The 26542-nt window shown below is 41.7% G+C and overlaps 6 protein-coding genes across 6 annotated transcripts; 3 read left to right on the forward strand and 3 right to left on the reverse strand.

The window, feature by feature from the left end:
- Positions 1 to 1631: 1631 nt before the first annotated feature.
- On the forward strand, positions 1632 to 2582 carry Bfra_011754 (uncharacterized protein; the record flags this gene model as incomplete). The annotated part of the gene is made up of 1 exon (XM_037342080.1): positions 1632 to 2582. One exon carries the CDS (start codon positions 1632 to 1634, stop codon positions 2580 to 2582), a length of 951 nt encoding a protein of 316 aa, XP_037188160.1.
- Positions 2583 to 3619: 1037 nt separating this feature from the next.
- Positions 3620 to 7532, reverse strand: Bfra_011755 (putative membrane transporter protein; the record flags this gene model as incomplete). The annotated part of the gene is made up of 5 exons (XM_037342081.1): positions 3620 to 4056; positions 4162 to 4335; positions 4636 to 5139; positions 5205 to 5357; positions 6116 to 7532. The coding sequence occupies 5 exons, from the start codon at positions 7530 to 7532 to the stop codon at positions 3620 to 3622; spliced, it is 2685 nt and encodes an 894-aa protein (XP_037188161.1).
- A 985-nt stretch (positions 7533 to 8517) lies between these two features.
- On the reverse strand, positions 8518 to 9980 carry Bfra_011756 (putative peroxin 26 protein; the record flags this gene model as incomplete). The annotated part of the gene is made up of 2 exons (XM_037342082.1): positions 8518 to 9409; positions 9481 to 9980. 2 exons carry the CDS (start codon positions 9978 to 9980, stop codon positions 8518 to 8520), a joined length of 1392 nt encoding a protein of 463 aa, XP_037188162.1.
- A 2891-nt stretch (positions 9981 to 12871) lies between these two features.
- Bfra_011757 (putative caf1 family ribonuclease protein) lies at positions 12872 to 15354 on the forward strand (the record flags this gene model as incomplete). Its single annotated transcript, XM_037342083.1, has 6 exons — positions 12872 to 13124; positions 13180 to 13505; positions 13765 to 13935; positions 14050 to 14469; positions 14592 to 14687; positions 14812 to 15354. 6 exons carry the CDS (start codon positions 12872 to 12874, stop codon positions 15352 to 15354), a joined length of 1809 nt encoding a protein of 602 aa, XP_037188163.1.
- Positions 15355 to 16222: 868 nt separating this feature from the next.
- Positions 16223 to 21516, reverse strand: Bfra_011758 (putative pds5 spo76 protein; the record flags this gene model as incomplete). The annotated part of the gene is made up of 3 exons (XM_037342084.1): positions 16223 to 17626; positions 17691 to 21134; positions 21187 to 21516. The coding sequence occupies 3 exons, from the start codon at positions 21514 to 21516 to the stop codon at positions 16223 to 16225; spliced, it is 5178 nt and encodes a 1725-aa protein (XP_037188164.1).
- A 2181-nt stretch (positions 21517 to 23697) lies between these two features.
- Bfra_011759 (uncharacterized protein) lies at positions 23698 to 25805 on the forward strand (the record flags this gene model as incomplete). The annotated part of the gene is made up of 4 exons (XM_037342085.1): positions 23698 to 23770; positions 23848 to 24163; positions 24210 to 24260; positions 24314 to 25805. 4 exons carry the CDS (start codon positions 23698 to 23700, stop codon positions 25803 to 25805), a joined length of 1932 nt encoding a protein of 643 aa, XP_037188165.1.
- Positions 25806 to 26542: the final 737 nt, after the last annotated feature.

Below are 26542 nucleotides of genomic sequence, written 5' to 3' on the forward strand. Positions count from 1 at the left end.
AAGATATGGGCAAAGGTCGTTCGAGTCATCAACAAACTCCTTCTGTAACTCGCGCAACATCAACCTTTGGTACTCCTGCTCCACCTGGATCTATGGGTCCACCTTCAACACCCGGAGTTCAACCAGCTCAACCATTGGCAACAACACCAGCACCAGCTCCTACTCCACAACCAGTAAATGCAGTGGCAGTAGGTCAGATAGGTAGAATTGATGCGCCACCTCCTATACCTGGACAAGCCCCTCCAGCTGTAAGTCTATATCTCTTAATACGTTTTAGCTCATGATTCTACTTGACATACTTCATCCCGTCACCTTTCCCATCCTCCCCTCGTCCCCATACTATTCCAAACCCCAACTAACACTTCTAATCAGCCCCCTCCACCCCCTCCTGGCTAGCAACCGGCCTAACAGCCCTCCATCAACAATACCCCAACGATCGTTTCGAAGGTATGATGCGCTACTCGGCTGTTTCCATTACAACCGAAACTCCCGTCCCAGCTCCAGCTCCAGGCACAAATCCTGAAGGCATCAAGTGGATGTATCTCCCAGAATCAGATGTCATGATTGTCCAGGAAAGTTGTACACGCCGGGTCCAGATACGACGGTGGGGAATTTCGAAGTGCACTTGAAGAATAAGGGACATAGGGAAAAAGTCAATCTGAGAGTTGGAGCACAAGTCACGAATTGAGAGTTTGGGGGAGTTGTGGGAGATGGAGGTAGAGGGGTTTTAACTGGGATTGAAATAGGAAGGATTGGAATGCAATGAAATGGTCTGAGCAGGCGAAAAACTTCAGATGTCTATATGAATAGAGACATTGTATTATAGAATAGGATAGCGTGGTGCTTACTTAGTTACTTACTGGCTCAATTTATCACGGGAATAAATAGCGTTTTCTAGACTCAGAAACACATACACAGAGACATGCAGCAGTTGACATGATATGATCTCATCCCACAACGCATCAAACATAAAACCCACAAACCCCGCACAAACATCCATCTACCCATCTCAATCAATCAATCAAAGCAGCCCTTTAAAACCTTCAAAACCTCAAATCTGCCTAAAATCCGCCTAAAATCCGTCTTATGCCCGCTTCACGACCGCTTTCCACATTTCCACATCCCAATCAATGTAAAGTCTCACGATCGCATCGAGACCGCTTTCTATAGCTGGAGGCACGAGATACGAGATACGAGAAATAAATCAAATCTTCGGCCGAGTTCGGTGGGGTGGGAGAATAGTGGAGTCGCGCATTGGATGCGAAGGGAAGGGTACAGCAAATGTATGGAGTATGGAGGAAGGAAATGCAGAGGGGAAGGGAGACTGGCATTCTCGTGGTATGATGGTGTGGTGGAGCGACGGAAATGATTGAGGAGGGGGGAGGGGCAAGAATTAGAATCTTCGGGAGGTGGGTACCGGGAGATGGATAGAAGGGTATATAAGGGGTATGGCGTCCTGCTTTTTCGATTCGATTGATTGTTTTTATTCTCGTTTACATTTAAATTCTGGTGATCGATTCCGCGTTTGAGATTATCTCATCTGACTTTGTTTACTCTTACACTACTACACTCACTTTCTACTCAAAACCTAACCTAACTTAACACCGCCCCCAACTCCCAACCCTGAAACAATGGCACCCACCATCCTCGTCATCGGCGCAACCGGCAACACCGGCTTCCCACTCACCAAGTACCTCTCCGCGCACCTCCCCGCCACCCACCGAATCCTCGCCCTAACCCGCTCTGCCACCTCCCCCACCGCCCTCCAGCTGGCCTCCCTCCCCTCCGTCCAAGTCCTCGAATACTCCTACCCCGAAATCACCACCTCCTGGCTCCTCGAGCACGAAATCCAACGAGTCTTCATCTCCACCCACATCGAACCGACGCATTTCTCCGAAGAATCTCAATTCCTGCTCGCGGCCCGCGCTGCCGGCGTCAAATACGTCGTGCGCATGAGTACCACAGCCGCCAATGTCAACGCGGTCACGCTTCCCTATTACGCGCGGAACCACTGGGCGATCGAGACCCTTCTTTCTACACCCGAGTTTTCTAGCTCGGGAGAATTGAAATGGACGAGTCTCCAGCCGAATGGCTTCACGAGTATTTACCTCTATACCGCGGCGGCCTTTATCCGAGAATACCGCGCTACGGGCTCGGTGCCGGAGATTCTGCGTTTGTTCGCTGATGAGGATGCGAAGGTGGGAATTATCAATCCGGCTGATGTTGGGGTTTTTGCTGCGAAATTGCTGCTCGCTTCTGATGCTGAGGTGGAGAAACACAATGGGAAGAAATACGTGCTTAACGGTCCTGAAGACATTACCGGACGAGGAATCGTAGATTTGGTAGAGAAGTTTCTAGATGGGAAGAAAGTGAAAGAGGTGGCATACAGAGATATAACGATGATGGATGCGATGTTCGCGCAATCGCCGTATTCGAAGAATTTAATGGCGAGTTTCAAGCATTCGCCAGAGGCGAACTGGAATGGAAAGTGTAGTGTTGCGACGACTAGTAAGGAGGTGTTGGAATTTGCTGCGCCAAAGGGAACACCAGAGGAGGCGTTGAAAGCTATGCTGGAGCAGTAGGTGGATGTTGACGTAGATGAACATTTTTGGAGGGATAGAAGGAGAAGTTTCGGTTGCTGATGAGTAAGAAAGTACGAAAATCGACAGTGTCGAGATGTACAATTTAAAATGTTCTGAAAAGGAGTTCACAAAAGAGATGACTTATTTACCTTCTATTCATTGTCTCTTATCTAGGTGAAGCATGAATAGGAAAGAATTTCCACTCTGGCACATGCATCAGAGGTACTAGATAAGTAGTATAACTGACCCGAATACTCACACTTGTGAATCCAAAAATACAGTCAAAACGAAAAGCGATCTGTCTGAACTATGATTATACTATGATCGTATGAGATCCTATTGGTCACATCGCTCATAGTCCAAACTCCCATTCTCGATTAAATGTTCAGGAAGAGCTTGATATAAACTCTCATTTCATTCTGGATGTTCTGTTCATCTATCCCCTATTCCCAAATTCGAATACCAGATCCGTTCGTCTGTTTGTTAATTTCAAGAAACACCCCATCCAATCCCATTCCACCCTATCCCTATTTGATATATCCCATCCATGATAGACATCCCCAATCCAATACACTCCCAACCATCCATAAACAGATTCCTAAAACGCCTTGCATGAATCGTCCATCTTCTATCTGAACCAAATCAAGCCATGATAACCAACTTGTGTTCTTGAGCATCTATGATTTGATGAATAGTGAACATCACATGCTTAATTCGTCCCATCCCCTCCTGACCCAAGAAAACGCCAGATTTCCATGTACTGATGTATCCATAAATCAAACTACCTCTCATTCCCATGAAATACCGCTAGAAAGAGATCCAAACTAGCCCATCCCTGTACGCCCTACCCAAGAAGTGTCTAGAATCAGGATCTAGAAAATCGAACGGATTTCTGCATTGCAAGTGAAAAAAGCACTGAGCCGAAGGAACCGAATGCTTGTAAGTAACTGACGGAAACAGCGGTTCTGAATGTCCCAATCGGACTGAAACAAGTAAAAGACCCAAATCAAGTGTCCCAGAGAACATGAAGTAAAAAATCACAAATCCCGTAAAGCAAACTCATACTCGTGCAGCCATACTTTGTTTCCTCTGCGGAGCACTCTGCAACGAAAATCCACTTTGTCTTCTACCCGGCAAGCCCATTTCCCCAGTTCCATTCTCATTCGGACCCTCTCCCATTCCCCCATTATTTCATCTCCTACAGCATCCTCTCCGTTCTCCATCGCCGGTGTCGCTTTCTGGACTACCTTACATATATTTAATGTAAATCCATTTGTAGCATTATGTAATTGTTCCCATAATCTCTCATCTCTGTATCGATACTGGATTGGATATTGTATGAGTGGTGGGACTAAAGGTTGTGGATTCCAATTTGCGAGACCAGATTGAACAGCGAGGAGTTCTTCGTCAGAGTCGATAGGGCCATTGAGAAGTTCTTCGTCTTCAAGAGGGGCATTGGCGTCGATTGCTGCTTCTGTTTTTGTGATTGGGTTAGAAGTCGATCTTTGGAGTTAGGAAAGAGTGTGATTGGTATTAGAAGGAGGGAGGAAGGAAGGAAGGAAACAAAGGAATATCATACTTTGTTGTTTGGCTTGGTTTTTCTTCTGGTACTGCGAAAGTAGCATATCGTAAGGTAAGGTACGACCAGGAACAGCTCTTTTAGCTCCCATAGAATGCGATTTGCAGGTTAAGGAGCGGGCGCAAGGAACTCCATCTTTCAGGACTCCACATTGGCGTTCTACATCGACCGGACCTTCAGAAAGAGTTAATTTGTTAGCTAAAAGTGTTTTTTGATATAATCTTGTAGATCGTCTGGCCTCCATGATTGAGATAATTGGGTATCTCGATAAGAACGAAAGAAAAGATTAAGATGCAAAGTGAACATCTTCAAAATCGGAGAACTCTTGAGACGAATAGTGAAACCCGCATAGAGTGACACTCAGATAGTCCCCCCCTTTAGACGCTTCCACTACCTGCCTCCGTAATCTTCCCCATTGCCCCGCCAGAATATGAAATAAAAGCGATGATAGCTTCGGAGATCAAAAATGCATACCTTTTGGTTTCGGAGCCTTTGGTTTTGGCTCTTCCTTCTTCTTCTTCTGTTTTGGACCCTTTTCTCCCTCGCCATCTGCCTTTCTCTTCTTCCCCTTCGCATCCCCATTATTTTTACCCGCGCTCTTCTTCGAACTCTTGAAGCCACCCGGGCCCTTCTCCTCGTCATCGTCATCATCATCACTCCCCATTTTCGTATCTCCATCTCCATCAACATCTTTATTTGCCAATTTCTTTTTGACCTTATCCCTAGCTTCTTTCGCTTCCTTCTTCTTCAATAATTTGACTCTCTTCGCATTCAAACATGCTTTTACATGCGAAACTGTTGCGGTCTTCAATACACTCTTCTTGCAATGCTTACACACTTGTAAATCGGGATCATCTTCTAAAGGTCTTCCTGTAGCAAATGTTTCCAGCGCGGCATCATCCAGCATATTAACTACAGGACCAGGACTCGGAATCGAATCTGCGCCTGATGTATCTGTTCCTTTCTTCTTCTCGTCGACTATTGTAGCCTGATTAGCCCCTCATCATATGAGCCGTGTTGTAGAGTTGCGGTGGGAAGATTACCATCGATAATACTTCCTTCTCTCCAATTGCCAGGCTTATTGTGCTTCGGAGGTTGTTTCTTTAATTTGATATTGCCTAATAACTTATCGCCTCCTCCTCGTTCTCTCTTGGGCGCGACTTTGATAGTTGAATCATCGTCACTCGCGACGGAAACTGTTGATATTGATTAACATGTTAAACTTTGACTGATTGAATAGAGGAGATTTACCTCTCCTGCTAGCCATATCGTCGCGAAACTTTGAGAAATTCTGTTGCAGGAGATGTGATGATGGTGGTTATTTCTTTGTAATTGGTGTGATGTTGGAGTCTGGACAAGGCTGAGATAACCTTACGGGCCCACTGACTGGGGTTGATCTCGACTCGATTCGGTAAACTTCCGGCGAATTGTTCCTGCAGCCTGATCTGATCTGGCCTGGTTTTCGGCCTGTGATGTGTGTGGAGTTGTGGGGGATTTCAAGGTTGTCCTTGAAAGGAATTGTTCAAATCTGTTTGCTGTCTCTTATCTGATAGTTTCAAAGGGAAAATTGTCGACTTCAAGAGTTGGAGAAGGGAGCCATTTGGTAACAGGGAGACTGTAGAGCCTCAACATATATATCTAGCTTCAAGAGTAAGATTCATGCATCGACGAATGTAACTAAAGATTTTCAGCAAATCTTTCTTTCATAGTTAAATTACTTTCCCGATTTGAAACGCTGTACATCTTGAAGGGATGCATAAGCACCGGACACATCATGAATACATGTTGTCTGGAAATTTTCGACAGATACAATCAGCTGAGAAATCTGCATCATTGAGATATGTATGCGACTTATCATACTGCATATTATTGATTCTTTGTGGTATATCTATTTAATGAAATTTACTGCTTCCAAACTGGATATCCGCTACATACATTCATATCTATTTCTTACCCCTACATCTAGGTACACCTCCCAGATATCCAAAACACAATGCAGCCACAACAGCACACATGCCGGCCACCACTGCATTCATATTCCCATACCCAATTCCCTCTCTCAAACTCCCCGCCATCACGGGTCCAACAGTGAATCCCGCACTGAAAACCATACTATTCAACGCATACAATTGTGCATATGGTCCCTCCTCCCCAAACAACTCTGGATTAGCATTATGATATCTCTCCGCAACGTAAGATGCTTCCACAATACTTGGTGCTCCAATCAGCGCCATCCCAAATCCACAGAGTGATAAGAGAACACAGTAAAGAACTAAATCGTGCGTTGTATTTGAAACGGGAAGACGGAGGAGGACCAGAGGTAGGATAAAAAATGTGTACCCAATTGTTCCAATGATCTTGGGTCCGTATCTATCAACTCCCATTCCAGCTAACGGGCCGAAGATGAGAGAGGTGAGAACAATAGGGGTAAATAATAGTCCAGTTTGTAAAGCTGTAAATCCAAAGAGCGATTGTGATTGTGTGGGAATAGTGGCGTCGAAAACTGCAAGAATAGTTGCTTGCATGAAAGCTACTAATTCTGCTGTAAGGAGGCGGGGAGACGAGAGAAGATAAAGAACGGGGAACTTTCTGACAAAATTTGGGAGTTCTTTGCGAATTTTCCAAGAGTCAAGATTTGAATCTTTTCCATTGCCGAGCAATGGCGCCTCTTCTTCATTTCCATTTCCATTTCCACTCTCACTCGCCCCTCCTTGTTCACTTCCGTCCAGTCCCTCCCCAACACCCCACTTCCTCGCAACCTTCTTCTCAATAACCGCCACTCTCATTCCAAAATCCACCCCTAGGAGCGCAATTCCCATCCCAAAAACTGCATTACTTCCCACCTTGTCATAAACCACTCCTCCCAACACCGGCGCCACCAATTCCCCCGTGCTGATGAAACTGAAAATAGTTCCAATCGTGACTCCCAATTTCTCACTTCCAACCGTATCCATCACCAGCGCCAATCCAATTGTCCAAACTGTTGCTCCTGAAATACCCTGGAAAATTCTCGCGATTATCAAGACCTCTATACTCGTTCCTAGCATTAGGAGCACCGTACTCGCTAATAGAGCTACTAAGCCTACTAGGAATGGGAGTTGACGAGAGGATAAACGATCGGCGATATATCCAGCCGGAAATGAAAATAATACGGATGCTCCTGCATAACAGGCAAGAAGAACAGAAGTATAGTATTGAATTTCCGATTGTTCAACCCCTATTCGATCAGAAAGAATAAAGGGTAAGATGGGCACAATGAGTCCGTATAAAAATAAATCGGTAAACATGCCAACGGCTACCGTGGAGAGAATGAAGAAGGTGTTAGAACGGGCTTCCAATGCCCAGGGACGTTTTGATGATGAGGATGCCATCGAGGCTATTGATGCCATGACTGGCGATTTCGAATCGTGGAGATATCAATCCGTGGCGGAATCAATCTGAATTATGATGAATGTATTGAGTTCAATCAATGTTGAAGATTATGATGTCTAGAAAATATATGAAAGAAAAATTTGGAAATTTATATAAGACTTTGTTGCGCATGTCGTCATGTGTAAATCTTTTGCCTGGAGTACTTCCAAAGATTTTCTTTTGCAATGAATTTTTCCTGCGGGTAGACCCGAAGCTAAAAGCTAGTGTGTAGTGTAAGTCGGAATCGATTTCGGAACTGTTATCCTATCGGGATAGATATAAGATGAAGCTATAATATATAATGTCAAAATGAAACCAATTGATATGTTATGAGACGTTTGGGTTTGTCAAGCTTATGTTGTATGTCTTGTTGGTTGGTTTTACGAAAGTATGATATCCGAGCTATTCATCCAGGGGTATTTTCATAGAATGAAGCTATCTAATTACTACACAGATGTACTAGGTAGGGAGCGCGATAGACCTCCACCATGCGCGCGGTAAGATTTATGATCAAGGCACATGGAATAAGAGTAGATCAAAGCACCAGTAAATCTTATAAAATATATTCTATATAATCCCATTGGTATCTGCTGTTCCTCCTTCGTCTTTTTGCTTAAACATTTTCATACATCACAGCTGTAAAACAAATGAACTCACAAAGTAAACTCCTCCACTCCTCTCCCTGACCCCTTCTCGCATCATAGGTATTCTTCTCAGGTATCCATCATCCAATCCATCCCCCTTTTCACCCCTAGAAAATAAAAATCATAATATAAATACAGAAAAAAGCCTCTGGTTCGCATGATACCAGAAGACTCCCAATTCAATCCAACCTCAACGTAGAAACGAAGTCCATAATATCCATCCCTCTCCTTTCGATAAGTAAAGAAACCCACAAATGAAAACCCACTTGATTATTTGGCTTTAGACCAACTTTCCTCTTCATTAAATGTAGCTAACCTTGACTCCCATCCCTATCGTTCTCTTGACTCTGCCCAGTCCCTCACTCATCATCCTCCTGATTCTTTCCCTGACTTCTCGTCTTCCAAACACAACTGCTATCCCAGCCACGAAAGCGACCATTCTTAACATGGCCATCGGGTTTTTTAAATTAAAATTTCCTCCCATATTTTGAAGTACCAATGTCAAATTACGCATTATAATTCCCACCTTTTCTATTATACTTTTCTGTTTTGTTTCTTCTACCGACTTTCGAGGATGTGGTTTAGTGGTCGAAGATTTGGAAGATTTGGAATGTCGAGGATTGTTAGGCGATGAAGATGATGTTACGGATCCATTATTCATTACTGGAGCTTCATCTTCGATCCCGTAGTCAACTTCTGATGTCCCTCCTACGCTTGCTCTGGATTTCTTATCCATTTCTTCTCGTCTTCTTTCCTCTTCTTCTCTCCGACGTCGACTTTCTTCTATATCTCTCTTGAGTTGTTCTTCTCTGTATTCCTTTTCCATTCTCTCTCTCCTCTCTCCTTCCTCACTTTCTTCCTTGAGGCTTCGTAATGCCCCAAGGAAAGCCTCTCTTCTTTCATCGTCCAAAACTTCACTAATCGTGATGAATTCTTTCGCATAATCCCATTCATTATTTCGAAGTAAGACATGTAGGGTGTAGAGTTCTAGAATCTTTACACGAGCATTTAAGTCTCGTGGTGTATCTGCTCCGGGTTGGGAACGACGTTTGGAACCTGGGAATGGATTTGAGGCCGTGGGTGTAGAGGATTGGGACATAGAGAGAGATGGGGTATTAGATGTTGCGAGATATGTTTCAAGGCGAGTCTGGTTCACCTTTTGGGTGCGAGCATGAGCTAAGAGAAGAGTTGCTCTATTTTATTGTTAGTTTCTTCCTTTATAGTGGAGATACCTGGGGATTGAGAGTATGCGGGGAACACGAACAAGTTTATGACGACGTCTGAATCTACATCCCCTTCAATTCCATGATACCCGTTTTTAACAACCTCCTCCCAAACTTCTCCGTCCCTAACCTTGGCGACTAGTGCTCTGAATTGACTTGTTCCGAATGCTTGTTTTCCTTCGGCAGGGTCCAATTCCAGAATCGCATTCAAGATTGTAAGGTATAAACTCCAGACCTTAATGCGAGTCGTACGGGAAGCTTTTGATATTGGGGCCAAGGATTTCGTAGGGTCATCGGGATTGGCGTTCTCGGTATCGGAGGGAGAGGATGGTGTAATTACTGGCAGAATGGTTGAGAGCGATTCAGGTAGACGACGCGTTAGAAAGAGCGTTGAGGCTTGACGATAAGTTTTCGATATTTGAGATGTATGGCGAGATGAAGAAAGGGAATTGGAAAGGGATGAATGGGACGATGAAATTATATGTGATGAAGATAGCGGATCTGATGGATTGATCGCCGTAATAGATCCATGAGAAGCCATGACTGCCGAAAGGTTGTAGAATTGAAAGTAACGACGCGAATAGATCGAAGGAATTAAATACGGGTGGAGGGGACGTCTGGGAATGAAGAAATGAAAGGTAAAAGGACTAGGACGTGTGTATGTATGACATTTGAAAATGTCTCTGATGATTGTAACGAGGGAAACGGTTTAAAGCCTCGGTCCAGGAAGGTTAATAAGGTTAATATGATTGAGGCATAGGGCGGTGTGCTGACTCATGTGATTGGTTGAGGGATCAAATTAATTATGAAAGGCTGGAATGGAAATTAAAGGTGGCATAAAGTTATGCACACACTTCACTTTCAACAAACAACAAGAAGCATGAGATAATAGTAAGCAAGTGAGGTTTGATTTAATAGATACTATTATCTACTGGGATATATCTGTGCCATATATCTATAACATGGTTTATCAGTATGTGCACTATATTAGTACATGCACCACTTTTATCTCAATTCTTATTATTCAATTATAATACATAATATATTAATCAATTAATATATAATCAATTTATAAAAAAGCTTGAATACTCTTAGCTATTAAGACTATTCGATAAAACAAAAAATTATTCTTTAAAAAAACTGTTAAGCTATATAATATCATTTATACAACATTTATTCAAAGAATAAATGGAATATTTCCCGTGACCGAAATTCGATTAATATAACAGAAACTTACTAAATTAGAAAAGAATATTATTATTCAATATATAATTGATATGGATAATAAAGGATTTAGTTCTAAAATTAAGGGGATGAAAGATATAGTGAATTATATTCTAAATTCTTGAAGTATAAAACAAATTGGAAAGCTTTGGGCTTATCAATTCATAAAATGTTGTATAAAGTTAAGAATATATTTTAAATGTGTTTATGACTTTCAAAAAGCTTTCTACAAAGATTCTATATTTATTCAAGATTGGTTTCGATTTATATCAAATATGCAAGCAAAATTTAGTATTCTCGATTGTGATTTATAAAATTTCGATGAAACAGATTTTATAATAGGAATAATAAATATTAGTATAATTATTATTAATACTAAAAGATATAGCAGAAATAAAGCTATACAGTCAGACAATCGAGAATGGGCTATAGCAATCATATATAGCAACAATGAAAAGGATATTATATCTCCATTTCTAATAATTTAAAAACAAATATATCTTTCCAATTAATATATAGAAACCAATCTTCCTATAGATTGGACTATTAAATCTACAAGCAATAGGTGAATAAATAATGAGATAGGTTTAGAATAGTTGAAATACTTCGATAAATATATAAGAAATCGAACTAAGGGCAAATATAGAATATTAATACTGAATAGGTATAAAAACTATAAATTAATATTATTCTAAAACTATTATAAAAAGAATAATATTAAATATATATATTTACTATTATATTTAAATCATTTAATCTAACCTCTTAATATTGGATGTTTTAGTATCTTAAAACGAAAGTATGGTATACAAATTGAAAGATTTATAAAAGTATATATCAATTATATCTTAAAGATTGAATTCTTTATAGCTTTCAAAGCTGTATATCAATAATCAATTACAAATCAGAATATGAAATCAGGATTTCAAGAAGTAAGATTAATTCTATTTAATCCTGAAGTAGTATTTTCTAAACTAGATATTCGAATTTATATATTTATTTTTTCTCCTTCTAATTCAGATCCTTGGGTTTTTTAAATACCTTATAATTCTATAGAAGTGCTTTTTTAATTAATATTAGTTAAATCTTGAATAAATTATTATTAATCAAGTTCTTTTACACCTTTATTTAAAACTGTATTAGCTTTAACTAAAAATATAAAGAAACTAGTATATAAGAATACACTTTTGAATATAAAGATTTGTATATTTCGAAAAGCAAATAAGGTATTAAGCAAATGTTAATACACAAAAAAAACTCAATTATATTAAGAAGAAATACTTATTAAATAGAAAGCTATAGATATATTATTTCAATAAAAGATTGATATTCAAATTCGATATAATAAATATCAAAATAAAAAGAATTCTAATAGAGAAGCATCCTTTAATCGATACTATAATAAATATGGAAAAACAGGTTACAATACAAGAACCTATCAAATTGATATAATAGATCCTAGATTATTAGATTCTTAATAGCTTTAATCAATTAAATCAATAATTATTGAATAATATGAATTCGAAAGTGTTAATTGAGATAAAAGTGATGCACGTACTGATATGGTGTACGTACTGATAAACCACGTTATCTATATCTATATTTATAACTTATCTATATCTCTCTCTCTCTATATATATATCTACCTCTCTATATATTACTCCTATATAATTATCTATCTCTATATATCACTCCTATATAATTACCTACCTCCATATATCACTCCTATACAATTATCTACACTGATAATGTGCCACCGCACACCAAACAGACAATCATAGATACATGTCAGACATCAGACATCAGACATCAGACCATAGAATACAAAAGAACATGTATTCAAAGTAAAACACACAATACAAACAAGATCAATCTTTCTTCAATCTTCCTTCAATTATCTTGTCGCCTTCCTTCCCCTTTCGCTTCCCTCCCATATCTCTTCCCTTCCCTTCCACACCGAGGTATTTGCTAAGTAATATCTTTTTCACACTTTGAACTCCCTTTGGGCACTCATACTCGTGATGGACATTCCTCAACAAATCGAATAATCAGATTCACCTTTTCAATTTTGAGCTTCTCCGCTTTTATGTGGTAGTAAGTAGTAGCTTCCCAAGAGACCCTCCTCAAGCAACAAGCAACAAGCAACAAGCAACAGTAACCGTCTCCAACCAACAAACCTCAATATTTTGCCACAAAATCACCATCAATATGGAAGTTGATAAAGAAAACTGGCAGCGGCTCTTGCTCCCAATTTTAAAAGATATTGCCAATGCTACCTTTGTTTCTTTCGACTTGGAAATGAGTGGTATTACGACCCGTCCAAAACATACATCTCAGGAACGAACGCATGATATTGGAAAACCAAGTCTACAACAGCAATACGAAGAAGTAAAGGAGGCTGCCGAAACGTTCCAAGTTCTTCAATTAGGTATTACTTGTGTTGAGGAAGACCGTGAAAAGGGTTAGTATAATTATTGTTTTCGCCACTCTTGATATTGGACGTTGACCATCCTTAGAATATTATCTTGCCAAACCTTACAATATCAACCTCAGTCCACTGTTGCTCTATGATAGAGTCTTTGATCTCGACCGCAAGTTCTCCTTCTCCAGCTCTGCTACTAATTTCCTTCAATCAAATGGCTTCGACATTGGTGCAGTATTCACCGTGGGCGTTCCCTATCTATCGGAGCAGGAAGAAGTCGAGGCTCGTGAACGTTATGATCAGAGGATTGAGAGAAATGCAGCAATTCCTAGCATTGTTTTCGACCCCAGTGATGTTGGAACATTGGAGTTTTACCGGAGGGCTAGGTCGATTGTTACTGAATGGATTGAGGCAAAGGAAGTAAGTAATTTCCTGTTTACCATCATATATGTGATCACGTTTTTCATCTTCCAGCCGATAGTCTTACAAAAGATACATTATTTGAATGATCGATTTGGACTTGCGTGTTGTAGCCGTTGACATATTGATCAAATACCCCCTTGGTTTCTAAATGCAAGTTCATCATTATCATCTTCACCTCGGGAGATAATATTCTTTGTATAGATGATGCAAAATTATGATGATTTACTATTTCCCACAATTTGCTAATATATTTTAGCCTAAGATGACCTTTGTCAACGTGGATAATTCCAAGGGTCCTTTGAATGGTTTCCAACGAAGATTAGTCCATCAACTTGTCCGCAGCGAGTTCCCACAGTGTAGATGTTTTGCTCGTTTGGATGGATCTTTCATGCAAGTTGAAAAGATTGATCATGATAGAGAAGCAAGGGTATGCTATTCCAATTTCTCCAACCCCCTCATTGCATTTTATACTGAACGGTTCTACAATGTTTTCCTCCGTTTCACTGAAAACTCGATATCCTACCTTACTAATGGTGTATAGTTCAAAATCGAGCAATTGAAGAAATTCAACCAACGAATCGCCACTCAATCTGGAGCAAGATTCATCTTCGAAGCACTTTGCGGTGGTGACTTGACAGGTATTGATCCGATGTGGTCGTATACACATGATGAGAACGCCCAACCTAACACTGTCGATTCTTCACATGCTGCTCTTGAAGCAGAGCTTGCAAAAGTGACTAAGAAACTTAAAGAGAAACAACACGTCATTGTTGGTCATAATCTTTTCACCGATCTTTGTTTCCTCTATAAGACATTCATTGGTGATCTTCCAGCTGGAGTGGGAGATTTTCAATCTCGGATTCATTCCCTGTTTCCTTTCGTTATTGACACCAAGTACCTTGCTACGTATAATAGCGATGCTATGAAACCTCGCGTTAACCTTAAAGAGCTTTTGATTCCAGTAAGTATATACACTCTTCAATTTTATCCTTCCCAGTATATGGATATGAGAGGAGGTTCAACATCTACAGTCTCCCGTCATTCTCATTCCATTCTTCAAGAAACTGACCAGCGAACCCTCAGTTTCAAAAAATCCATATGCCACTCATACTTCTCCACGAAAAGCACAATACCTATGGCGCCACCAATGGAAATGCTCACGAAGCAGGCTTTGATAGTGTAAGTCCAGCCCTCTCCTGCCCCCATTTTCAAATATGCAATTTATCCGCACTTTCTACCCTGTGTTTCAAAGCACCCTTTCTTTTCTTTCTGACAGAATTCTAACATCCAAACCCTCGTTCAGTGGATGACAGCCGAACTTCTTGTCAAACTTTCAGCTCAGCTCTATGCCGAACAATCAGATTCTCAATCCCCACCTCGAGACAATTATAAACACGATTATAGCGATGACTATAAACCTTCTTCGGATTCTGACTCTGAAGACGAAGGATCCGGAGGTGCTTCTCTCTTCTCTCCCGTATCCAATTCTACTTTCCCAACATCAAGTCGAAATGTAGATAGAAATCTTCCCGGTAATTGGCACGCAATGCAACTGAATAATCCTTTTGCGGCGCTAGAACTCGAACAGACGGGTAAAAATGGAAGCAAAAATAAGAAAGACAAAAAGAAAGTACAATTTGGTGACGGAGGAAAGGTGGAGGGTGGGATTCAACAATGGATTCCGAATGCGGAACATGCATTCTGGGAGAGTTATAAGAATAAGTTGAGGGTTAATGCTATCGAGGGAGAAGTGTGTGATTTGAGTGGTGGCGGGAGAAGTGCAAATGGGGTTAATGGGGAAAGAGGAGAGAGGATCAGGAAGCAAGGGAAAGTTAGGGGTGGTTGAGCTTAAACTAATTCAATTTGAGGGGCTCTTGGGGAGTGGATGCGCTGGGGAGGGGAAAGCTGTTTTAGAGGGATGGGGGGAAGATCTCTTGAAATTTTCTCGAGATTAAGTCACGAGGAAACGTACCTGACGAATCAACGAATGGATGAATGAATGAAGCAAGCAAGCAAGCGATATATCCAGAGTATCATGGAGAATTGGCGTGGATCTTACATATCTTACTTCAGATTGCGCATGAATCAATGAGTCGGTGAATCAAATCTTACAATTCAAGTTCACACATCCACATGTCTACCACATTGAACAATTGAAAATTACATTCACATGCACATCACACCACACCAGATCACACCTGCACATATTGACATATAAAATCCTAGGTACTTTCATGCATATCCGCATCATATCATTTAATTCCAAGGATCTAGAAAACTAGAAAACTAGCTACATAGATACATACATATCCACAAAAAGGGGAAAAAAGTCTCAAATTGAAATGTAAAGCAAGTACTTATGCAAGTAAGCAAATTAAACCCATCTTGCCCCAAACGATCCCATAGCATTGTGTTATATTGTATTTCCATCTTTCCATGTCCCATCTTCCATCTTCCATCTTCCATAAACATGAAATTACATTTCTCCTCATCTCATCCACACAACAGCTAGGTAATAACAAACGCATCGCATATCCACATATAATAAACATATTCAGTCAACCTTTTTGCTTCGTAAACCGGGTATACGCTGAACGCTTTTCTTTGTTTTCTCTTATTTCCCCCTCCCCTCCCCTCATTCCTCACGCGTTTCCGCTTTCCCCGTATCTCTATCCATTCTAGACTCCCATACAATCAATCCATCAATCAATCAATCACTTAGCTCTTCCCCTCGTGTTCCTCCCCCTCCCAACTACATCCTTGGTTTTCCGTCCCTTGCCGCCCTTCGCGCTCTCCTTCACCTCTGGCGCCTCGACCTCCTCTTCTACCTCCTCCGTTGCTTCTTCCTCTACATCCTCCTCAACAACCTCTTCCTCTGCAACTTCCTGAACCCTCCCTCTAGTATTCCTCGTCGATTTCAACACCTGTCTCTCGGTCTTCTCCTTCACTTGAACAGGCAACTTAGTTTTCTTACCACCGCGAGTTTTCTTGCCGTTAGCTTTTGGTTCAGGTTCTTCGACTTCTTCTTCGGTTTCAGCTTGTACTTCAGGCTCAGCCATTTCTACATCCTCTTCTTCATTTTCTACATCCGCATCAGCAGTAGGAGATTCTTCTTCTTCTTCTTCGACTTCGACTTCAGCTTCAACTTCTGGCTCCGGACTTGCAGCTTTCGCACCTCTCCTACCACTTCTTCCCCTTCCAGTCGCTCTAGAATTCTTGGCATTCAACTTGGCGGGTTTAGGAGAAGGAGTAGGTACTGCCGCTTCAGCTTCAGCTTCCACTTCATTATTTTTATCTGGTTGGGCCTCCTCCTCGACCTCTTCTTCCCGCGGTGCGACTTTCTTGCCATTCGATTTCTTAGTCTTAGGTGTTGCTTTGGTTGATCTAGAGGCGCGTTTCGGAGGCGAAGATACAGGCTCTCCTTCCATATCAACATCCTCTTGTTCTTCTACCTCAACATTGACTTCAACCTCAGCCTCATCCTCACTTGCAGGAGCTGGGGACGTGACGCTAGATGCAGCCCTCGGGGCCACCCTAGGCGATTGCTTCTTTTTCGCCGATGCTGTTCTTGATCCACGTTTGGGTTGTGGCGATGTTGGTTCTGCTTCGGATTCTGCTTGTGGTTCGACTTCATCTTCCATAGCGACGTCTGATTGTTCTGCATCTTCTTCGACAAGGCGAGTTGACTTCTGAGGTGTCTTTGCCTTGGGTTTTCCCCTGCCCTTTCCTGTTGATTTAGGTACTGGCTCTTCTTCCTCCTCGATATCGCCGGCATCTTCTTCCAGTTCAGCATCACTTTCTTCATCTTCTTCCTCAGGCTCCACCCTATTACCATCTTCATCAAAATAGTCCCATTTACTAACACCTTCCAACATTTCATCTTCATCCTCGCTATCATCCCTATCAATATAACTCTTTTTCGCACTTGCAACGCCTCTTCCACTCTTCCTTCTCTCTGCACTGCTGATTGCTGGCGTTCTTGGCTCTTTAATCTTCTTTGGTTTGGGAGTCTTGACGACTCTCTCTTTCTTGGAAGCTGTGGATCTAGGTCTCCCTTCAGATTTCTGTTTCTTAGCATTGGGGAGAGATGAATCATCGATAGATTTCCGTTTTTGTGACTATCAATAACATTAGTAAATGACGATAAGTGAGAGATTCGGGATGAATGTAAGCGACTCGTACCTTCTTCTTATCCGCATTTCTGACCAACTTGTCTAATTCTTCATCCAATTCCTCGGGTATGTAATTCTTTTCCGCAATCTCTTGCGCGATACTATGAGACTGAAGAGCACCGAACAACTTGGCTGGAACTCTAACTTTAGCTGGATAGGATTGCATAGTCCAACCCTTCTTGGCTTCCCATTTCTGAATCACAGCTTGTGTGAGATCACTTAAAACGTAAAGATTTTCAGATTCAGCTGGGTTGATAGCATCTCGAGCTTGCTTGACACTTTGAGCATATTTGTAAATAAGACCCAAGTTATCTTCCGAGGCAACAGAAGACACATAGTATAGTATATAACGAGCATGATCAATAAGCTCGGCAGGATCAGTGCTATAATCAGGGTGATGGGCTAATAACGATAAAAGTCGTGGCAGAGTTTTCTCCAATACCATAGTCTTGGAGTCAACGAAGACTTTAGCACGAGAACGAATCCATGTGATGATTGAGTTCTTGAAATTTATTTCGGGTTCGAAAGCAGTCAAGAAAATGATGGTGTAAAACCGATCTGGAAGCTTATCCTTGACCAAATACTTTTGGAGTTTTTCAATAAAAGCTTTTCGGACATTGGGATGTTCGTCTTGTGCTACGAAAGATAAACGGTCGAACTGAGCAGGAGCTAGGATTTCGTCAAAAATTGGAGTAGTGCAGAGCTTGAGCATTAACTGTGCAGCTAATAACCTCAAACGAGATTTATGATGTCTGGGGGTGTCCTGCTGCTTCGAAAGCTCTCCATTGTCCACAATCAATTTGTTGAGAACCTTGAAGACTGGTTGTGCAACAGTTTTGACTTCTGTTTCTTCAACTGTACGCAACCTATTAACTAGGATCTTCAAGGCCCAACATTTGGCTTGGCATTCTTCGTCTAGCTCATCATCATTCTGCCATTTGGGATCGGTATCTTTGGCTGGAGTTCGAACTTGCAGGAGAAGCTCTTGGGTGGTAATTTCAAGAATCTCATCACTAAAATCATCCGCAATTTTAGGCGACAATAGTTGCAATTGACTAATAGCTGCTAGCTTGGTCAAAAAATGGCCTTCCCCATACTTCCACTCCTTTGTTGACTTCTCCAAAAGATCCTTCGCATGCATTTCTTTTCGATCAGTGGCAGCCATCAAAAGAGTGATCGCATATTTTGCAGCTCGAGGTGCTGTTCCGAATGATGCATAACTGACTAATGTTTGAGCAAACTTGCGATCTTTGGGAAGTGATTTCGATTCGGTTTTGCTTTTGGCAAATACTGCACATGCTTTCAAAGTTGCCACAGTACCTGGATCATTTTCTTTAGTCTCTGTTGGTGCCTCATCTTCCAAAGTCTTGCATAACTCCTTGATATTCGCAGTCAAGACCTGTGGATTCTTTTCGGAAATTTCGTTCATGACCTCCTGAGCAGTAGCACCCAATCCTTTATCATCCGTTCTGGAATACTGGAGAATGGCAGGCAAGTGACTCCGATTGTATACCAAAAAGGCAGAACGGTAAATAATAGGCGTTAGAGTGTCGAGAAGGCCAGCTGGAGCATTGGGTGCTGCTTCAATCCGCTTAGAAAATTCTTTGATCGCATTGTGAACAGTTTTGAAATCGCTCTTAGGATCCATCGTGTACCGTAAAAGTTGATAAGTTCTTCGATCATGGAGCTTCGCATACTTATGTAAATCTTGACTAGTACGTAAAGGATCTGGAAGGAATTGAAGAAGATACTCAATAACTGCGCCAAGTTTCTGTTTAACATCTGCGGCATCACCTTCGGTCACTCCGCCGTTGAAATCTTCGCATTTCTTAATATAAGCAGCGAGTACATCAGAGTATGATTTTGTTCGGGCCTGTATAGCGAAGAAAGCTTTCTTGGGCTTGGGATCGAGGGATCGAACTAACAGCAAAATACGTTCTGCTCGAATTTTATCTGCATCGAATGGTTCATCGGAAGATAATTGTGATTGAGAAGCGTTATTCTTTGAAATTTTGGCCTTGGAAGGTGGATAAGTCAAAGGTAAGAGCTGTTCGAACATCACATGATCCAAGACAACGTTAAGTTCTAAATCATTGGCAAAGAAACCTTCGAAGATTCTCGAAGGAATAGCACCCAATGACGCGATCACACTCTCGTTTCCTGCCGCAATCTCACCAGTTGCTACACCCCATATCGTACCAAGTGTTGTCATGGCCTCTGCTCGAACGGCAGGTTTACGGTCTCTCGCTCGATCTGCCAGATTACTAAGAACAGAGCCGGACTTGACTACCGGGCCATTAGGTACAAGTTTTTCCATGATATCCACCAAATTGAAGCTTGCAACAGCTTTCACAGCAGCAATTCTGACCTTCTCATCTGGATCATTTAATTTCTCCGCTAATGACTTGACCAATGCAACTTCGTCTTCTCGGTTCAATCCAATACCTCCAGCCTCAGTCACCAAGATTCGCCCAATAGCTGTGGTCCAGGCTGAACGAATGACTGGTGATTTGTCATTCTTTCGTCCGATGAAGCTATGCCAAACTGATGGATGTGTTTGAGAAAAGGATTGTGGTGAACTGGGTTTGACGAGAATACTTGTGATAGGCGTTACTGGATAGTCATCAAGTCGCACGGGAGGATACGCAGCTGGATCCATATTAGGAAGAGGCGGTGGTCCCGCAGCACCAATACCAGATATGATATCTCCCAAAGTCTCGGTAGCCAACAAGCGCAATTGTATATTCTCTGCTGACAATTCTGCCTCTACTTGGGGAATAACATTTTGTAAAACAGAAGGCGATGCGCGCCATAGTTCTCTTAGAAGTCTGTGGGCCTTTTCGAGTTCTTTCAAATCCTGATCTGATGGTCCTGTTGGGGCATCATCTCCATCTGAGTCCGCATCGTCCTTTCGATGTCCGTTCGATTTGCCTCCACTTGTAGAAACTTCCATCATAACGTCGTTGAAATACTGACTGACGTAACGAGACATCTTATCAGAGCAATCATTACAGATAGTCTTTGCCATATTGTATGCTTCTGGGAGGTCTTTCAATAGCAGTGTAGATTGCTTGTCGTCGGCCTTTGCACCATGCTTGCCCTTACCTCCACCAGGTGTAGCAGCTCGTAGAAATTGCGCAACAATAATATCGATAACTGGTGCTCCCACGACTGGCGCTTCGTCGACCAAAGTAACCAAACATTGCGACATGTTATATTCGACATCTTTGCTTATTTGCTCGTCTGTAGAAGACTTCAAAGAACCGGAACATATATCGAAGAAGGTGCTGAAAAGATGGAGCATAAGATCTTCGGCATTAGGAAGATCTGTCATCAAAACGATACTCTTAACTTCTGAGAGAGATGACAAAACATATTTGTGTTCGGTGTTGTATGGGTGGCTAGGATTGGCAAGGGCTGGTAAAATGATACCAACGAAGAAGGTGAAGATGTTCTAGTAAAGTTAGATCCTAATTTAGCAGCGTAAGAGCCCGAGAATGGTATACCTTAACCTGCGAACTAGTATATGGTGCGTCAGGAGCGCAAAGCTTCAATATATCCACTAAACAACAAGCTGTCCATGCCTTGACTCCGTTGTCCTTATGATTCAATAAATTTTGCGCCGCGAGCTCTTTAGCCACTACTGTCAATGATGATTTATCTATTTCCTCCTGATCCATATCCCGCAGCTCACTCGCAAGCTTCTTAAGCCTCTTCAAGAGAGTTTCGGTCGCAATGGGCTTTCCTGCGCGCCATGATAAAGCTTCGTTGAATACTAAGCTGGTAGAGGGTTCTTCCGGTTCAGGGGATTCGATCGCACCGCGGCGCGGAGCCATTTTCAATTGAAAACTCCAATCGCGGAGTCGTAATTTTGGTAAATATTTTCGTTCGAGTCAATTTGAAGATGTGCACAGTGATGGTGGGTTTTCTCGTGGTTGAATGCGTTTGACGGTGGGTGTATTGAGCTTATTGCATGGGTGAATGGAGGAGAAATCGCGTGTAGTACCAAAGTGCTCTGAGACGCGTTGATTAAGCTTTTTTGGGTAATCGCGCTACGGGTACATAGCGCATCACCTACAATACAACAATGTAAACGTACCGATTAATAAACTTTTGACTTCTTGATTATAGAAATTTAATATAGACAATCCATACTTCTCTATTGTTCGAATCTGATATAGACAATCTGTACTTCTCTATTGTTTGAATTCGACATAGACAACTTGTATCTATCGATTGTTTGAAGTTGATCTAGACTATCCATCTGGTAACCTTACAAAAATCGACAAATTTCACTGGCAGTGTCGCCGTGGTCCGTTTATCATGCGATAATTGGACAATCAGATAATAGCCGGTCTTTTTATCATCTAGTACGGGTATAGCATGCTGTAACGGATAGATATATCGTCTTCTCGGATGAGTGCATACTACTTGTAGACAGTTTCATCCACAGCCACAGTATACAAGTCGAGCTTGGAATCATGCTTGTGTTCTAGTACTATAAGACATTGCTCTAAAACTTATATGCCAGTAGTTGGCCTCCTCGTATGGTTGTACATCCTTTTCTCCAGATTCTCAGGATATAAAACACGCATTGTATGGACGATTTGAAATCCAAGCAAAACACTTGGGGAAAGGTGGTCTGATATCTTTGACTGGATACTTAATGTTGCTATCCTTTAGGAAAGAGCACGCATGAACTTGCTGCTAGATTCACTATCTCAAGGGTATGATAGTTCAATATCCACAGACAATTTCTTCACAAAAGTATCCTGCTACTCCTTGATGAAGAGAATGATCAAGCATAACTAGGGGGCCAAGCTCGAGACCATGGCACCGGACATCAGCCTGAGAGATACCTCTCACGAACCAGCAAGCCCATGATTGAAGCAACTCGTCGGCCTTGAAACCATGTATATATCTGAGTCGGGTCTTATGGTGATCCATTTCGTTTGTTTCTAACTCTCATGATTGAGATGATGATGGTATTCTTAGAGTGGAAAGAAGAATGGCTTCAATACTATCATCATCCAATCTTGTTTTCATGCCTCTGGAAACATTCACCACGAAGACAATTCAGACATTAGCAAGAGAGGTCTTTTCTGGGGTGAAAATGACGCTCCGCTGGCCCTTCGGGGACCACTGCCGTGGAGGCAGAGTATTAGGATCTAGTTAAAAAAGGTGTTCTTCATCTTTATATGGATTTTTATGAAACGGCGCCAACTATGTCTGCTATCGGCACTCGAACCTGATTTTTGTTCGACATCATGCACTGAACTTCGACCAGATATGGTATGATGAGAAGGAAGTGAATCTATTCCATGTGGCTAGCGATGTCCCGATGAGATATCTGCTTTCCATTGAGTATTGGATATATTGATTACACCTACTGGTATGCTATCTTTGAGAGCTTGAAAAGCTTCTACTATGATGTTTCAATGTTTGCTTCGAGTATGCCCAGGTGAAGATAGCAATATCACAGTTGCCATTTGAGGACAAACAACTTTAACCCATCAAGGTATATTTCACTCTAGCAATAAGCTGAGATTACGTATTTCTTAGATAAAATTAGCCAGTCTAAGTAAAAATTCTCTAAATGATTCTTTTATTGCTGTTATGAATTCACCTCAAAATTGATTTCGGTAAAGACCTTCGGGCCGAAGAAAAGTCACAGCCTTCTTCCGTTAAGAATCACCTCAGTTTTCAAAATATCAACCTCTCCTCTCAATCCTTCTCTAAACCAAAATATTAACACGCAAGATAAACAAAAATCGTCATATTGTTGATCAATTTGACAGACCACATTCGTTTTTGAATCCCATCCGATTATCAAAACACCCTTATTGTCGTCTTTATATCTTCCTCTCCTCCTTTCTCAATCTCTTAAGAACTCAAAACTACTTTCACTTCCTCCAAACAAAAAGTCTTCTCAGAAGCTTCCCTCGAAGATACTTGACGCCGTATCCTTCATCAACAAAAATAGAAAGAATTCTCTTGGATTCATTACAATCATCAAAATGAAACTCCTTTTGAGTATTCCTCTCTTTGTCTCTGCGCTGGTTGTTGAGGCTACTTCTGGTGGAGATGCAGGTAAATGTCACGTTCCGATCTTCAAGATACAAGTTATCACTATGGATCAATTTCTAACTTCTGTTCATACAATGCAGTCAATAATCAAGTCCATAATGAGGCTCGAGCCATCTCCAACGGAGGTCTTGATCTACCAGGAACTTCACTTGTCACTGTCAATAATGTAGTTGTCGCATCAACACTAGCTTCTGCCTTCGGCGACTCCTCTGCAGCTGCATCAAGTCTTTCTGATAATTTCCCCCCTGTTAGCCCTGGTCATACAAATGTTCGCAGCAGCACCTATGAGTCTACAACTGTTGTTCTCTCTACTATCACTGTAACACCACAGCAATCAGTTGATGTCACTCCCGTCACACAGGCTTCCACTTCTCCTTCTGCTATTGATAGCCAAGGGTACGTAAATCAATTAACGTTTATGTACTGTACTAACGAAATATAGTGCTGCTCTCGTTTCTCCAACCAATTCTGGTGCTGCGATTACATCTAACCCGTACGTATTCAACCATTGACAATTTTATGGATTGGAGCTGATTTCTTGCTTAGATCTCTAGCCACTTCCGATATCACTCAACCATTGGTTTTGGTGACATCTAGCTTAGAAGCAGAGCCATCTTCTTCGGCAGCCGCCATCGCTCCTCCTTCGTCAATTTTCCAGTCTTCTGCCGTTCAATTATCTATTATTGAATCTTCTGCAGCTCCAACATTAACCGCCGAATCCGCTCCAGATGACCAATACACTTTTTCATCCTCCCGTACTGAATCTTCGGCTGTTCTATCTACTATTATTCCATCATTGTCTTCGCAATCCTCGACAATTCAACCAACACCACTTCAATCATCTGCAGCTCAAACATTGACAGAAAGTGGTATCAGTCAAGCTTTGATTGCTCCAAGTCTTCCAACAATCAGTACCAGTGATGCCCCATTTCTCAACATCACTGCTTCAACTGTTCAATCATTGAGTAAGTCTGTGACTTACCCAAACTATACGATTGCTTCAGTTTCTTCGGCATCTAGTCTATCTATCTCTGCTGCCTCTATTATTGTCGGAACACCACCAAGCAACTCTGCAAGCATTCCTACAGTTACTCCACCATATAACAATGGATCAAATAGTTTAGCTCCGGACAACATTGGCACAACCTCAACCTCAACCACAAGCACAACAACAATCACTTCAACAACAACTCGCACCGGTACTATCACTAAGACCATTACAAAACCATCTGCTGATATTACTTCTCAAAGTATTATAGGCAAATTTCCTGACACTGATGGTCCATCCCCAGCTGCGCCCACTAGAGAAACCTTCACTTCTAGTGGACGTACCTGGACTACAACCGAGACTGGTCCTCCAAGTACTGTTACTGCATCTCTAATGTTGAATCCATCATATTCTGCTTCTAGTAATGGGGGTGTTGTTGTTGCTTCCAATGGTGCTGCGCCATCTTTCGGAGCTTGCACTTGCCCATCCCAAGTTACCGTCACTGTTACCGCAACACCATTTGTTGTTACAGGTGGTACACTTACAGCTACTGGTACATTAATTGCATCATCTGTCAATTCTCCAGAGGAATCTAGCGGTTCTTCATCCCAGACAGCATACTATCCCCCAGCCCAAGCATCATGGACCACACACAGTATTCCTGGATTCATCGGTGTTACCATTCCAAGCGGAGGCATGTCCTATCCTCCTAAAGAATCGGTCACTTACTCACCTTCTACTGCCCCCACCAATTCTCCTTCCCTCTCTCACAATCATCCAGACATGAGTATAGAACCCACACCAAACCTTAGTGTCATCTCCAACTACTCCACAACCAGTACCGGTAGCCTCTTAAGCACAGCAGTAGGAACTGGCGTCGGCACAGCCATTACTCCGAATTATGCCCCTACTACCAAACCATCAGTTAGCCTTCCACTAGCCGCTTCAGTCACCCCGACCATTTACACTGGCAACGCTGATGTCAATGTCGCCGGAACTGAATCCGTCGCCTTAATCGTCGGGTTCGTCGCTCTTGTTCTTCTTTTCTAATCTCTTAAATACTTCATTTGAAGAGAAGATCAGTCGAACCTTGTTGTAAAACAACTAGATGAATTGAAAATATGGTGTGGCGATGTGTTACGAATCTCAAAGTGGTGGATATCCAGAAATGAGGAAATTGCATTTATTTATTTACTTGCTCTTTCTTGCATCTTTCTTTTACATACCTGACTACATGCCTTTAGGATTTTTCGTCGGAGGATAGGATGGATAGGGCTTGCAGGATGATCTTGCCAACGGCGTACAGATTAGGATTTTAGAGGCCCAGATTACTTTCTCTTCTTTAGTTAGTCTTTTATGAATTAACGCTTTTATGAATTATACAGGATATATTGATGTAAAATGCATGTGGGTGAAAGTTTATGTGATTATATTTCACGTATCGACACCAAGAGGAATTACTTTGTTGGTTGTGTTCCCAGGTTGATCAACTTCTACTTGCATGTGATGGAGAGTAGAAATATTAGTTAGACAGAAACGAACCTTCGTGAAATCCACTTTCAGAATGCTCATTTAGGTAGTGACTAGATTACTCGTTATCTTCGCAGTTCACAAGCTCTCTAGTCTGAACCATCTTCTATCTCTCTCTCTTGCGGTGTGTTCTCTAGATGGCGCGCAGATTTTTGAAGTATGCAATTCAAATATCAAAAGAAACATCTGAGCCGGGGCTCAGGTGGACCCTTGAAGAATTTCACTACTATTCATCCACGTAGGCCAACCCGGATACA

The sequence above is a fragment of the Botrytis fragariae genome (assembly GCF_013461495.1).
Source record: "Botrytis fragariae strain BVB16 chromosome Unknown tig00000251, whole genome shotgun sequence".
Taxonomy (NCBI): Eukaryota; Fungi; Ascomycota; class Leotiomycetes; order Helotiales; family Sclerotiniaceae; genus Botrytis; species Botrytis fragariae.